Raw genomic sequence first — 15,942 nt, forward strand, 5'->3', positions numbered from 1 at the left:
AAATTTCAGTTCATCCATTAAATGGTTTTCTTGTTTGTGAGTTATTTTACATGTAGTGTTTTCATTATACACTTTAATTAATGGTGCTCTCCCTACTTCTTTACCTTCTCTTCTTTTCTTTTTAACCTCCCCTCAAAGTGGTGAATACTTATAGAGATATTTCAAGTAAGCAAACATTTTTTAAAATATAGCCCTATATTTTGGGCATGCCCTCCCCAGTCCCACAATGAGGATACAAACATTCCTCATTAATGACCTAGTTCAGTTCTTCCAACTAGGTTATTAAATTAATCGGTCGCTAAATGGGAAATTTTATGTGGTATGTACAATTTTCAGAATAAAGAAATAGTCAAAAGAAACTCCAAATTGATGACGTTGCTTTTATTTGCATAACTCTTGCATGCAGTACTGTAACGTAGAACATGAAACTACAGTACTGTACTTTATACAGTTCAATCAGCCAAAATTACAGTACTGTATGGTAGAAGAAGCCACCGTATGTATACTGCTGCTTGAGTTCCTGAGTCATACGGCGGAATTCGGATCAAAAGTGAGCACCGTGTCTAAATCAGAACAGTCATTAACTGGGTAGGTCGTTAAACAGGGAACATCTGTGTTGAACTTCTTTAAATAGTTTTCCACAGAAATAAAACCGAGATGATGTTTAACAAAAATTCATATTTCAAGATTTTATCAGGTACTCATTTTAATGGTTTGCAGTATAGCATTCCCTGAGCACCTTATTCTAATCCAGGTTTTTTGTTTTTGTGTTTTTGGTACCGGGGATCGAACTCGGGTCCTTGCGCTTGTGCAGCAGGAGGCGAAACCACTGAGCTAAATTCCCGGCCCAAATTTTTGGGGTTTTTTTCTTGGTACCAGGGAGTGAACTCGGGACCTTGCGCTTGCGAGGCAGGCTCCAGAACCACTGAGCTAAATCTCCGGCCCTTAACCCAGGTATTTTTGAAACCCCTTGAGCCACTCACTAAGAGATAGCATAGGGTAAGACAAGGATCTCAGAATCTTAGTCTACTTAAAATCAACGAGGCAAAGAAAATTACCTTACTGCCTCCATGTCGAAAAGAGGCATCACCTGCATATTTGCAGCAGCAGCCTTTAAGTAGCGAGGAAAAGAGGGACATCTCTGAGCTAAAATATAAATAGGAAACTTCCCATTTTGTACTTGCCTCTCCTTCTTTCGCTCTTTCTCTTTACTTAAAGGAGTCTGTCCTTGCTACTTAAGTATCTCTTGCCCATTTTCTTCTCTATTTACTTGCCCTAAGTGCTTTTTGAAAAGCATCTACCATTAGTCATTTCTACCCTAGGGCTCATTTAAAGCAATGGTTTTGTTTTAAGAACACTAGTGATTTAAGTGTGATTTCTACCAGGGCAATGAGACCTTTGGTGTTTGTGAGAATTATCAAGGATCAGTGAACAAGTGGGGGAATATCTTGGGGTCCTGGTGACTCATCAGTTGGGAGTTACAGAATCCTGGACCCTGACAATGCTGCACTCTGTGTGGGTTAAGGGACCCAGAGCCCAGAATCCAGCTTGATTTCCACAATGATTTGGGCGGCGTTGTATTCCTGCCTACTCCTGGGAGTCCAGTCTGTTTTGGATCTTCTTCCTTTGATTGGTCCAATTTTTACAGTAGAGTAACAAAGATCTTTCCCCCCACATACCCTTTATTTTTCTTACAGTTTTCTTTTTTTATTAGAACATGTGTCCAGTACATAATGATTACATTCTTCATGGGGAGTTGGTACATGTATACAACGCACCTTAATTCTGTTTTCATTACTTTCCCCTCCCCACCTCCCCACTCCCTCCATGTCTTTGTCCTCTTCCTATTTGTAAAAGACTTATGCCCCTAATTCCTCTTATTTTGCTCTTTGTTTCTCTTTTGGGTTTCTCACATGAAACCATGTAATATTTAAGCTTGTGTGTCTGATTTATTTCATTTAACATTATGGTCTCATGGTGCATCCATTCTCCTACAAAGGACTCAAATGTATCCCTTTTTTATAACGGAGTAGTATTCCAATGTGTATAAATGTCATGTATTCATCTGTTAATGAACATACAGGCCACTTCCAAGATTTAGCTATTCTGAGCTGTGCTGCTATAAACATGAGTTTGCTTATATCACTGTGATATGATGCTTTTAACTCTTTTGGAGAGATACCTAGAAAAGGAATAGCTGCATCAAACGGAATTTCTATTTTTCATTTTTGAGACATCGCTGTATTGATTTCCATAGTGGTTGTGCTAGTTTACATTCCCAACAACAATGTAGAAGGGTTCCTTTTTTCTTGCATCCTCACCAGCATTTGCTATTATTTGATTTCTTAATGGTAGCCATTCTTTCTGGAGTAAGAAGGACACAAGCTGTTGTTTTAATTTGCATTTCTCTAATGGCCAGAGATGTTGAACATCTTTTTCATGTATTTATTGGCCATTGGTACTTTTTCTGAGAAGTTTCTGTTCATTTTAGTTACCCATTTCTTGATTGGGTTTTTTATTTGGGGAGGATCAACTCACCTGCAAATAATGATAGTTTTAAATTCCTCCTTTCCTATACGTATCCCTTTTATTTCTTTCTCTTGCCAGATTGCCCTGGGTTATGTTTTGAGTCCTAGATTGAACAGGAGTGGTAATAATGGGCATCCTTGGCTTTTCCTCGTTTTAGAGGGAGCGAAAGCTTTCAGCTTGTCCCCATTTAATATGATGGTAGCAGTAGTTTTATCATAAGTGGCTTTTATCAGATTGAGATAAGATGCTTCTATACCTATTTTTTTCAGGGTTTTTTTGTTTTGTTTTGATTTGTTTTTTGCTTTTTTGTATAGGAGATTGAACTCAGGACCTTGGAAACTGAGGAGCACTTTGAAGATCAGAGGAATATTAAAGTGGTCCATTAACTGACAGTTGAAACAGTGGACCTCAGATGTGTAATTTTTGGAAAGTCCCATGTAGATATGTGAAAATATTTTTTCTTTCTTTTAATTAAAAAATTTAGCTGATAAATTTTAACTGATAAACAGTTTTTAACATAAAAACTACATATTAGTGGGGTGTCATGAGATGTTCTATACAAGTATATATTGCATAATGTGAAAGCATCTCTTATTTCTCAGGATTTGGTACTAATACAGTAGGAGGTGCTAGGTGAGCATAATAAAAATGCTTTAATGTATTTATGGACTTTAAAGTTCCCACATAAAAAGGTGTTTAGATTAGTACAAAATGCATGCTTTTGTTTCTGTGACACATATACATGCTAAATTATTATAAGTCATATTAAAGTTTATTTAAAAATACATGGTCACATCAAAAAGCATATTTTACAGAGGTTAAAAGAGCAATAGTTTTTTATTACAAATTCTAAAAAAGAATCCAACTTTATAAGTAAAAAGAAACACTGATTATCATTGAAAACATTAAATTTAAAATCACTTACTAAACAAAAGATTTTTATGTTCACACAAGTCCCTTGTATTTGCTGGTTTTTACAGACACAATTTCTGTATAGTTTAGGCTCTATGAACAATTTCTACTATGTACAATGACAACAAAGCAATAAAAGAAAAGAACTGGGCACCACTAGTGGATATGAAAAACAAAGGGTCATCAGTCAGGTGTGGGCCAGAAACCAACCCTTGTTGACAGGAGTAAAGTTATTTACCAACTGGGTCTTGGACATGCCCTGGGCACCAGAAGGCTGGCTGCGTGTCTAGGAAGTGCAGCAGGCCAGGCTCTGCTATGCCAGTTCCAAGCAGCAGCCATCTCTTCCATGAGCCACAGATGTTCCTTGGTCCTTATTCATCTTGCCATACTCATGGGATATTGAGAGCTGAAACTGAGGACCCCAAATGACCTCATTTTCATTTGAAGTCTCTTACTTCATATTTTACCCTGTCATTCTAAAGATCTACTACACCAATCAGTAGCTATAAATGCTCACACATTGCAGGCTGCCAGACCCCAGAGCCAGTCTGAGGCCCTGATTTTGATCTCCGTGGTGGTGGCAATGCTCAGAGAAGGGTCTTTAAGCCCAGACTGTGGCACTGGTTTCAGGCATGCTGAATAACCTCCAAGCAGAATGCTCTCAACAAACAGTGTTACAAGTGGGTTGAGCTACCCATCTGTAATAAGACTACAATGTGTACACATAAACAATTTGTATTACAAAAGTCAACACCCAAACCAACTACAACAATAACAGATCAAACCTCTCGAAATCCAGAAAGGTATTTTAAAGTGTTTAAATATAATTATACAAGGAAAAATAAGCCTTGGCTAAATAACAAATTCAAACAACCTTATTTTCGTATTTTTATGACCAAAGAATTGACCTTTGCTGGCTTTATTTACTACATGAACTTCAGTACTTCCCCCTTGATTTCTAAGAATATTAAAGAACTTTATGAAGTAGAAAATGTACAAAGAAGGCACTGTTTTGGCACTAGTGAAAAGGATAATTTCACTCACCCCACCAAAAATCACACTAATCACATGACTTCATGTTTTCTAATAATCCATCATGCACACTCTAAATCCAATCCTTTGCAGGCCTGTGGAAATTATACTTTTGGTGTTGAATGTTACTTGATTCCTATCAGGAGAAATCATGGATAACAACCACTACAAGGGAGGGTGAGCCAGACAGAATCTCGGGACAATCTATCATGTATTTTGAAATCTCATGATATGCCCAAATTTAAAAGAGAAAATAAGGCTCAGGTGCTCCCTCTGTTGTCATTAGCACTGGAGGATAATTACTTCTCCTTATTCTCCCTGTTAAGTGCTCAAATAAATTTAGAAAACAATTCTGTAAAAAACAGGCTCTAAGTCAAAGTGTTTTATTAAAAACATTTTTTGAAGAACTACTTGCAAATACGTAGGACTTAGAAAACATTTTGGCTAACATTTAAAATAAGAGATAGTTTTAAAAATATTTTATTCATACAAATTAAAAGAAGACAGGCTCTCATCCTTTTAAAGATAATTCAGGCCCTGGGGATTTTTCGCTCAGTGGTACTGCCACCTACCTCCCAAGCACAAGGTCCTGAGTTCGATCTCCAATACCAAAAAAAAGGAAAGATAATTCAGAAACTAGTTTTTGTTAACTATGGTTGGTAATAGTAAAATTTTACATATCACCATTGAGATATTCAAATAATATACTATTCTTAGTTTCCCGAATTTATCTCTGGGGAAAACATGATTTTGCAATAATATGTATTTTAGTATATATCAAAGGTTCCTGTAAGTTTTTATTAAGAGTTTTAAAACTTGAGTTTGCATAGACACCTTGTAACTGTAGGGTTATATAGTAATTATATGGTAATTCACAAATGATTCTTTTTTTTTTTTTGGTACATGGGATCGAACTTGGGTTGCAGCAGGCAGCAAACCCACTGAGCTAAATCCCCGGCCCACAAATGATTCTTTTTTAAGAGTATCAAATTAAAATGCTATTATGAGAAGTTCTCACTAAAAATGCTAAGAGCACAGTTCCCAGCTTAACAAAAGAAGAGTAATGTATGCTGATTTTACTCAATCACAATTAAAAGAATGTGTACACAAGTATTTAAAATTTTTACAGAAGAATTTATTTAATTTTGATTACTAGTCAAATCTATATACAAAACATTCTGGTAACCCTAAAAAAGTAAAAACATTTTGTTCAAAGAGTTATAAAGCAAAATGCAGCAATAGAGAGGTGGCAAAAAAGCTGGGTTTCACTAACAAACATCAGGGTGAGTATGTAAGAAAAGATGCAACAGAAACAAGTAAACAGGAATACCCTAATGTCTCCTACCCCTACTTCATTCAGATTATAAAGCACCTGTTATGTACTAGGTGATTTTATATTAGAAACATGAAAAATATTTCTTAAAGAATCTACCTATAGAAAATGTACATATAAAATTATATATTTTAAAATAGTTTATAACCTAAAATATATATCAATATAAAACATTAATTTTTCTCCATATAAATTGATTTTTTGTCCACATAACATCACATCCAAAGGCCATCATAAACCCAACTTACACTGATACTTGAAACACGTTCACTTATACACACATCACATATATAAACATGTTTACATACATACAACATGCATATTTATTTGAGTCTCCATAGAAACAAAACCTATGGTCACCAACAAAGCATCTCTTCATAAATATCCACGTATGTAAAGTGTTTGAATATGGAAAAAAGAGTTTTTAACTTAATTCTGCTCCTAACTGAAAACAGTGGGCATAATAGTTTTAGCTGCCATCACATGCTAAAATCTTGTATTTTGTTACAGATTTAAATATTCATATATGAAATTGCTCATATTTCCTGGGTGAAGGCCTTATTCTAGACTGATTATAGAATCAAAGGAGTCCTCAGTGTATTGCTAAAAATTTGTGATCACGCCTACAAAAATATTTTACCCCTTGCTTATCCAACTCTTCCTCTTCAGTAAAACAGCAAACTTGAAAGAGAATTCTGGGCTTCAGATTTTACCATGTGCATTCTGGAAATTGTGGAATGTTAATAACATCCTGCGTCAGGGATGCTACAACAGCAGCAGCCAGAAACCCAGGCTCTCTACCTATTTATCTGATATTTAATCACAATAAACTCTTGGTTACACAAAGTAATTGCAACTTGGATTTTAACAGTATCAGTGAAGTAACTGATCTCATAGATCATTTGTCAGAAAACAGATGTTTTCCTTGCCTTTCGATTACAAGATAAACTAGCATGCTTGGTAATATTCCCCATAGTGTTTTGGGAATGTCACCCACATGTAAGTGTCTAGTTTCTAGCCTAATCTAATAAACTACTTGTAGAAAATATGAAGAGAAAAACACACTGGAGATAAATAATCCACTAAAAATAAAATATAGCAATTAGAGAATCTTACATAGCAAAATTTATTTACTGATATACAAAGATCACTGTATTTATATAGTTTTAATTCAATTTGGTTAACTTTTTAGCTTGATGTTTTAAGTAATCATGTTCTTAACCAAAATATTTCCCCGCTTATTGATAAGTTATTGTAGAATACTGGAGCTTGTATTAATAGCCTTAGTATGCTCATTTAAAAGCAAATCAAATAAAAAGTGCTAAAGATTTATGGGTGGGAGAGAAAAACATGCCTGTTTCCAAAAGAACATCAGAGGCAAATTAGATCTGAATCCCTTAAATTGGGCAAAGAGCTCTTTTTTTTATTTTTTATTTTTTTGGTACCAGGGATCAAACTAGGGTCCTTGCACTTGTGCAGCAGGCGGCGAAACCACCGAGCTAAATCCCTGGCAAAGAGCTCTTTAATGCCTGGGTAGACACTTTAACATCAGAATACGGTAACTTTTCTTACATTCCTCCATCTTTTCCTCTTTTTCACACTGTAAAAACAGAAACCACTTCTGCATCCCCTCACATCTACAATAAAACAAAGTAAAAGAAACAAAGAAGTGAATTTTGTGCCTAATGAGATTAAAAAAGATTAACCATGATGAGGTGTGAAGAGATAGAAAAAAGTATGGATCATTCTATCATCTGTATGGTTTGGGAGATTTACTAGTTTAAGTAACTTTAAGAGGGATATCGGATGTCCACCTATCCAAGAATATCCCTAACTCTGATTTTTCAAACACATCCTCAGTGTGGCCACTGACACCAGTGTTTGGACTATGGGAACCACCTTCATGATCTAACTTTAAGGGTCCCCCATGGGTCACAGTATCTCTCTCCAGCCCTGACTGGTGGAGGTGATACATCATTCACAGCAGGTGAAGGGCTCGTATTTAAGGACCACTGGCACAAAGATAAGAGTTCAAAAGGATGTTGATGATGACATGGAATGGCACTCTGTCCTATATAGTACAGCAGAAGCAAACGCTCTTCCTGGCTAAAGTTTTAGCAAACTGTCATACCACGTAGGAAAATATATTTGTACTAACCCCATTGGTGGCATTTTTTTTGGTACTGGGGATCGAACTTGGGACCTTCCACTTGCGAGGCAGGCGGCAGAACCACTGAGCTAAATCTCCAGCCCAGAAAATGCTCATTTCTAATCCCCTCCTCTAACCCCTGGTCCAAGGTTAGACATCATGATGGCTAAGTGCACTTGTAGCCATGTCTAAACTGACATTAATGAAGCGTACAGTAATAAGGAAAAGCAACTATTATTTTCCCAACCACATAGGGCATATACAAATCACTTTTCAGTGATACGCCACCAGTTGTGACAAGACTGGAATAACATCACATAATAACAGTAAAACACCAAATAAATTGTGACAGTCATGTTCCCAACCACACACACACTCTCACACTATTTTGGGGATATTCATCACTGAGGAGAGAGCTCAGGAGGGCACATAATTCAACATTTGAGGAAATACTGGTTAGATGAGTAAGAATAAATTAGAGTGAATTATGTATGCAGCAAACCCACGACAACCTAGCATGATCATGACATTCTGTCAGGGTCTACTCAATGTAGGACATGCATGATAAGACTGTGGACCAGGTCTGCTCCTGCAAGCATTAGCACTCGCTTGTCTTTTCATGGAATATGAAAGGTAAACTGAGATTTCTTGGGTGATGGTCATTTGTTTGAATAGCAGATTTTTCTTCTGTCACTGCATTAATGTTGTCTGAACAAGCATCTTCATCATCTTCTTCATCCCTTGGGTTACCCTCCAGGCTGTGTCTAATGCCATAAGCAAAGTAGATCAAGAAGCCTTTGGGGAGAGAAAAAATAATCAACATTTTAGGTGTGTCAGGAAAGAACTGTTGTGGTATGGAAGATTTAATACAGAATTTAAACGGCCTTTTCCTTTTTCTTCTGTGCTACCATTAGAAGAATGTAATGCAAATACAAAATACTTCATGAGGGCTTCCTCCATAAATGTTTTCTCAATAGACGGTACCTCTTCATTTTTAACCTCCAAACTTCATAGAATGCACTTTTCTCTAAATAAATGTTTTTCAGGAAATGTTTATATGGAAAAAATTTGTATTTATGTTCTCAAAACTCAACATGTTTTAAAGAAAATGATGTGGGGTAAAAACTAAAATTATACCTTAATAAATATAAGTGGTAGATTATCCACCATGGTCAGGTATCGTGGAAAGCAAGTCTGGTATCAACAAAGAGGGCATGGACATGCCTTCCACATGTCACCATCACCAGGAGAGACCAAAGAACTGTATCTAAAGCAACTGTAACTAATAGCCATGCTAACCATGTGAAGATATCAGGCCATGTCTTACATATCCTCATAAGATAATTACATGTAGGCATTTTGCTGTGTTTATTTTAATAAACTGGACAAGAATTTTAAGTTGCTCTGAAATGACTCTTTTGGGCTTTATTTTTCTCATCCACAAGATGGAGAAATAAAATTGACATGGTTCTCTCTGATTATTGGGAGATTTGAATTTTAAAAGGTACCTGAATGGTAGGAGTATCTCAGAACATTTGCCTAATGTGGAAAAGTAAGCACTCTGATGTTCTAAAGATAGAACTGGGATAGGAAGAAACTAAAGAAAAGTCTTATTCCAGGAAAGGGGAGAATGTGCAATTCTCCACAGCCCATTAAAGTGGAAAGAAAATGACAAAGGTTTGAAAATTAAAATGTTAAAAGACCTACCAAGTGCCATCCAAATGCTGAATCTGACCCAAGTGTCTGCACTCAACTGCACCATCAGATAAATGTTCACCAGGATGCTGAGAGCTGGCAAAAATGGTAAGAATGGAACCTAAGGAGAAAAAACATCTTTTTGAATATACTCCTACTTTGAAAAGATACTTCTCAAATAATTTCAAGATGGTGACATTAATTTGACATACATACTTTCAGACTACATCAATAAGCTTATATTCTAACAAAAAAGACATCTTGAATGAAAATCCTTCTTCTAGAGATTACTAAAAGGAGAACATCATTTTAGATTGTTTGCTAAAGTTCAAAGTAACTGGAGAACTATCAAACCAGGTAACATCTACAACACCACCAGGATATAATGGGATTTGGGGTTCTGTTTAGATTAGGATTTACTGATCTAGTTCAGATATCAACAGGAACCCTGGAACTCTGGATACACATAGTAGCCTGGCAGATACTTCTAGGAGGCTCTCTTCACACCCCAGCCTGTTCCTAGTGCCAATGGGACAGGTGTTGGGAGCATTGCTACATAATTCTAGGGAAAAATCATTTGAGTAGGCCTAGTTCTCCTGCCTACAGTCCAGCTACGACATTCCAGACATAATTGCATTTTGGCCTCGGGTCACAACTGAGACCTCAGTGATCCGGGATGCTGTGATGCTCCAGGACAAGACCACACCTGCAGGAGACGCCAGAGAGGAACCAAATCTTCTTCTGCATAGTTCCTCATTGTTCTTAGATTTCCCACCCAGTCTTTTGTTACACCTCTTTTATCCCAATGTGAAGTACTGAAATCTACATATTCATTTGTTACATTTGTTTCTCCTGATGCACTAAATAAAAAGGTGCTGCAAGTTAGGGGGTTCTTGTCTTTGCCGCCCAGAGCAGCACTGATCAGACCCAAAGCTCAGCTTCTTCTCAGTCTCATTTGTCTACCTTTCCTGTAATTTGCCGTGTGCTGCCATGGCTTGCAGGAGACTAGGACTTACTGCAGAGGTTCTGGTAACGTCCCCTTCCCCTGTTCCCTATAGACAGGATAACAAAAAGTTGTAGAGGAAAGGCTTTTGGTGGAAATAAATCTTTGAGAGAGGGTTCTAAGTTCTAAAAATAAAGCATTCAAATTACTTTTCTGATGTTTTACATTTAGGAAAATATTGTTTATTATATGGTTTTTGAGAAAGGGAATTTTCGAGACAAACAATGTAGACAAAATACTGAGACAAAGAGAACACATCAAAAATTTTGACACTCTTGCTCATTGGTTAACTTTGTTAAGTTTTTTTTGGGAAATAACTCACATACTAACACAAAAAGTGTACATTATATTTAGGATCTCTAATCCTCATGATACATACCATAAAGGCCACTTTTTGCTGATTCTGTGGCTGCCTCCAAATAGTTAGAACAACAGCAATGGAGAAAACAAGAAACAGCATGAGAAGGGCGAGGCTCCAGGCTTCCAGCCTTGAGATAGCTTGCACTCCATAAGTGGTCAGAATACTCAGGCCCAGCACAAGAAAGGCTGCAAGGTGATAAAGCATGTAAATCAGAGTCAGCACCCATGCTTCATTTGGATCTTTCAGTTCTAGCATTCTATTCTGATACATCAAGTTCTTTACATATCTACTCTGGTAAATTCAGAATCTTCCTTTTGTCTTTTCTTATTTTCCACTGTGAAAAGAAGTGGTCAGTTTCACCGAGTCAAGCAGCAGTGCTCATTTCATAAATATCTCAGAAACCAGCCTCTCCACGTGGAGCTACCATCTTGCTTCCTCTGCCCATGTACCTCTGGTCCTCATTTGCTACTCTCGGGCTATATCACAGGGACTGATGGGATATGCTGGGAGTGGATATCTTTCTTTTTAAAAATGAGGAACAGTCAATCTGTTTCAAACTGTTGCAAAGATGGATTGCTAATGCAGACAAATAGTAGTATGTAAGCTGCATCTTTTGTCCCTATTTCAGACTATAACATCATTCCACCTCTGATCACCAAGTCTGCATTAAAGGATCTCCCATTTGCTCTCAGAGAAACCTGCTCTTCTCTAGCGTGTCACCAATAATCTTGTACCAGCAAGGACCATCTCTCTCAACATCTTGAATTCCCAACAGTGCCTGATATACAGATGAGGTGCAATAAATGTCACTGGAAATACAGATAATTAGGTAACTGTGGATGAGCAAACAAGGGTTTTCTATGTTCCTTCCAAGTCTCATTGGGCTCCAGTTCCACTACTGGCAAGTGTGCCTGGCCTAATGCTTTCATACAGAGCAGCCTAATTGCCAATGAAATGTCCCAGTTTGCATTTAGGCTCCTCTTACCTTAAAGAATTTCTTCCTTTCTTCTCCAATCAAGTTATGTTAAACTTATCCTGACAGTATAAACATGAACTCAATTACTAATGACTATCGAGATGGAAATTTCAGGACTCTAGTTGGTAACTAACATATGCTAGGGCACCGTGGGGCCTTTGGTCCTCTTTCTTACATATATCTACTGGGTCTTTACCACACATGTAATGAAGATGGCTTACCTAGGAATCCTACCAGAAAGCTCACAAGAGATGCTGACTGTCTTGTAGGCAGAGCAGAGGGGCTGAAGAGGGTTCGCAGGCTGAAGCCCCGTCCTTGTAGCATGGTGAGCCGGGACTCACTTTTGGAGTCGGCAGTGGTACATGATCCCAGATCTTCTTTCTCAGGGGAATATTTTGGGTGCTCATAACATAAACCAGGCTGGTACCTATCCCCAAATAAATATCTGTGTCTTTATTCTCAAATAGACATTTGGTCCAAATGAATCCAGCATCTAAGACTCTAGGTGAGTCATCTTACAAAGTCCCAGTGTATGTGGTCAAGTGATACTTCTCGTGACTCCAGCCCCATAACCATGCTAAGCCAAGCCCTTTTTTTTTTTTTTTTTACAGGGGATGGAACTCAGGATGTTGCACTTGCAAGGCAGGCAAGGTGCCACTGAGCTAAATCCCCAGCGCCACAAACATTTTCAATAAAGTATTTGCAGCAACTATGAGTTTTCTCTGATGGCCACTTAATTAGAAAGTTATAGAGTAGATGCAAAATAGTTAAATTTTAAGATGAGGCAATTGTGACAATCGAATAATTATTTCTGAATTCACCTAAGTCCAAAGGAAGCATTGGGTAAAAACAAAATGGAAACTCCAGTTAAATATGAGCTACAGAATAATGCCTCCTCCTGGGGGGCTGGTATTCAAAAGCCTCATCAAGTCTGTGATAGTCTAGACTGTTAACTTGACTGATTGAGAAACACCTATGAAGCTAGTAAAGCATACTCTTGGGTGCATCTGTGAGGATGACAGGCACATAGGACAGCAAACTAAGGGGGCAGACATGTGCTGAATGTGAGGCAGCACCATCCTGTAGGCTGGAGGCCCAGAGGGAACAAAAGAAGGAGGAAGCTCGCCAGTGCAGACTCTCTTCCCTCCCCTCCTCTTCCTCCCCTTTCTCTCTCTCTCTCTGCTTCTTGTCTGCCAGGAGGTAAGCAGCCTTCCTCTACCATGCTCTTCTGCCATGACGTTTCTGTCTTGACACAGGCCTAGAAGCAATGGTGCCAGCTGACTATGGGCTGAAATCACTGAAGCCATGAGCAAAATAATCCTTTCCTCCTTAAGTTGTTACAACAATAGAAAGTTTGTTCTAGCAACAGAAAGCTAACACACAGTCTACCCCTATCTCTCAACTTTCCAACCCAGCTCCTCTACCTTAACCCAAAAAAGCTTATCTAGTGATTCAGCCATCTCCCATCCCATGTACACTATTTTCCTTTATGAGTTTACCCTTCTTCTCTATAGCTTGTGTCAAGATACCATCCTGCTTCACCACCTAGTATCTACCCCAATCTTCCCAGTGCAGCCTTCTCTCCTGCTGAGCAGTCTTTGCTTATTTTAGAGAGTAACATTTTTTTCTCCATATAAAAAAAAATGCTTACTGTGGAAAAATACACAAAAGTATGCAGAAGTAAATTGAAACTACCCATAACACCCCTACCCAGTGCTAATCACTATTAGCATTTTGGCACAATTTCATCTAGGTATATATATACACATACACACACATACACACTACCTAAACCACTTCTTAATGTAAATTTATGCTATTATTTAAGTTCAGATGTTATACATATAGCTTTGTATACTGAAACAGAAATATTTATCCATATAATTAAATATAATTTTATACTGTACTCCTAAGTAGATTAATTCATCAATGAGCTTGTGTGTTTGGCAGTGGGGCCTGGTCGGAAGAGGCAGAACACTGGAGGCATGATCTGGAGTATTCTTGACCCTGGCTCTTCCCTTCTCTCTCTGCTTTCTTCTGCCATGCCATTCTACCTTGGAGCCAACCAACCACAGATTGAATCCTCTAAAATGCGTGAGTAGGGCTGGGGATTTAGCTCAGTGGTTTTGCTGTCTGCTATGCAAGCGCAAGGACCGGAGTTCAATCCCCAGTACCAAAAAATAAAATAAAATAAAATAAAATGCGTGAGTAAAAATAAACCTTCCTTCCTTTAAGTTTTGGGTGTTGGGATTTTTCTCAGCAACAGGAAAGTGACTAATACAACAGACATGGCCTCTCACCTTGATGAGACTATTAGGCCCTTGAAAGCAAGATGGAGGACACTGTCAACTGTCTTTTCCCCCTGGGCCCCACCTGGCACACACCCTTCAGAATCACTGGTAACTCACCTGAGGATGAGCACACAGGCTGCAACCAGAGAGTAGGCCATAAGTGTGCCAATGGACATCATGTCCACGAGAGCTTTCAGGTCAAAAAGAAATGCCATCACAGCTATTAAGAAAAGAAAGTAAAGAAAGGTAGAGCAACAGCCTCCTGATGAGATTCCACACAGTTCAGTCTCTTTTAAGTCCGAGACAGATCACTGGCATTTTTTTGTTTTAGTACTAATGGTAAATCAAAAAAAGTATAAAAAATGTTTCTCAGTTTATAAGATGTCCTTTAGGTCACATAAATGGCTAATAAGACTTGGAAAACTTGTGCGCTCTCTTGCAAGTACAGACACGTCTACTTTGATTTTTTACAATGTACTTGTCCACACAACATGAAAACATCAGATGACAGAAGATCAACCATCTTTTGTTGTGCCAGAAGAAAAATATTACTAGGAAATAGTAACTAGCTTGTTTTTAAAAATAAAAAAAAATTCAAAGTTTTATTACAGAAGTGAAAAGTCATTTTAATTTTCAGCTGTATTAAAAGTTATACAACTCAAAATTTTTAAATAATTTTGACGAAATTGATGACTTTCAATTAAATTATATCTTATATAGACTACATTTTACTCTTTTAAAGCTACAGCTTCCAAGTGTTGACTGATTAGATGTCAAAGATCAATTTTTGATCCTGTACACCAAATCCCAATAAAGTTAGAAGGTAAAATATAATGTTAACTTGAATTTTTAATTTACCACATAATAGTCCCTATCTTAGTAAGCAGGTAACACCACATTCAATTTACTTGGTGTTCCAGAACTCTACGGAACTTTTCTAGCTCTGATCTCATCTTCAAGTCAATGATCCTTTGAGGTGGAAATTTCATTTTGGCTATATAAAATGACCAAAACCCTGGCAGTTTCCCTTGGTTTGGCCTTTTGGAAATACCTCCATCTTGTAGAAAGGTTAACTTAGCAAGGCTACAATCACTTGATACAGGCAGAGTTCTACCTAAACCAACATCTCTATGTATATTCCTTCACAATAACCACATCTTTTCTTTATTCTTTTTTGTAGTGCAAGGCATTGAATTTATGGCCTCACATATGCTAGACATTTTTCTTTAAATATACTATATGCCTCACTATGAAAACTCTTCATTGTTAGGATACATATTAGATTATTAAAATTTTAGTATGTTTTTTGAGGATCATAGATAGCCAACTAAGGTAGCTGAGAGAGGAAAAAATGATTATCTGTATCAGGTCTCTGGTCTAAGTTAAAAACAACTATAATAAGGTGTGGGAGTACAAAATAACAAAAATATAGTATTTTAGAGCATTAAAAGCATTCTATTATAATTATCTCTTTAAAATTAATGTCAGTATTTTATTCTGCTAAATTATATTCTTCCTGAAGGAACAAGAAGAATAAATTATTTTTAAAATTCTGAATATAAAGTGGAATTATTACTGGGCAAGATTTTTACTGGAGAGAGTAAAAGGTTTTAGGAATTAAATAAGATATGTGATCCTTGTCAAGAAATATTTATGAACTG

The 15,942-nt window shown here is 37.3% G+C and overlaps 1 protein-coding gene across 10 annotated transcripts in view; it reads right to left on the reverse strand.

Annotated features, from left to right (window-relative positions):
• Positions 1-5,330: 5,330 nt before the first annotated feature.
• Slc7a2 (solute carrier family 7 member 2) overlaps positions 5,331-15,942 on the reverse strand; it is a 77,248-nt gene continuing 66,636 nt past the window's right edge. For 9 of the 10 annotated variants that reach the window (XM_087217190.1, XM_087217191.1, XM_021265090.2 and 6 more), the window contains 5 exons: positions 14,399-14,501; positions 12,212-12,417; positions 11,033-11,199; positions 9,663-9,771; positions 5,331-8,750 (listed from right to left, as the gene is read on the reverse strand). In XM_087217190.1, coding sequence (XP_087073316.1) covers positions 8,554-8,750; positions 9,663-9,771; positions 11,033-11,199; positions 12,212-12,417; positions 14,399-14,501 — 782 coding nt within the window. In that variant the 3' untranslated portion in view covers positions 5,331-8,553. The remainder of the gene's footprint in view (positions 8,751-9,662; positions 9,772-11,032; positions 11,200-12,211; positions 12,418-14,398; positions 14,502-15,942) is intronic. The other variant, XM_087217192.1, reaches the window with a different exon arrangement.

The sequence above is a fragment of the Heterocephalus glaber genome, unplaced genomic scaffold (genome assembly GCF_053883595.1).
Source record: "Heterocephalus glaber isolate CG9 unplaced genomic scaffold, H.glaber_assembly_v1.0 deba00001461, whole genome shotgun sequence".
Taxonomy (NCBI): Eukaryota; Metazoa; Chordata; class Mammalia; order Rodentia; family Bathyergidae; genus Heterocephalus; species Heterocephalus glaber.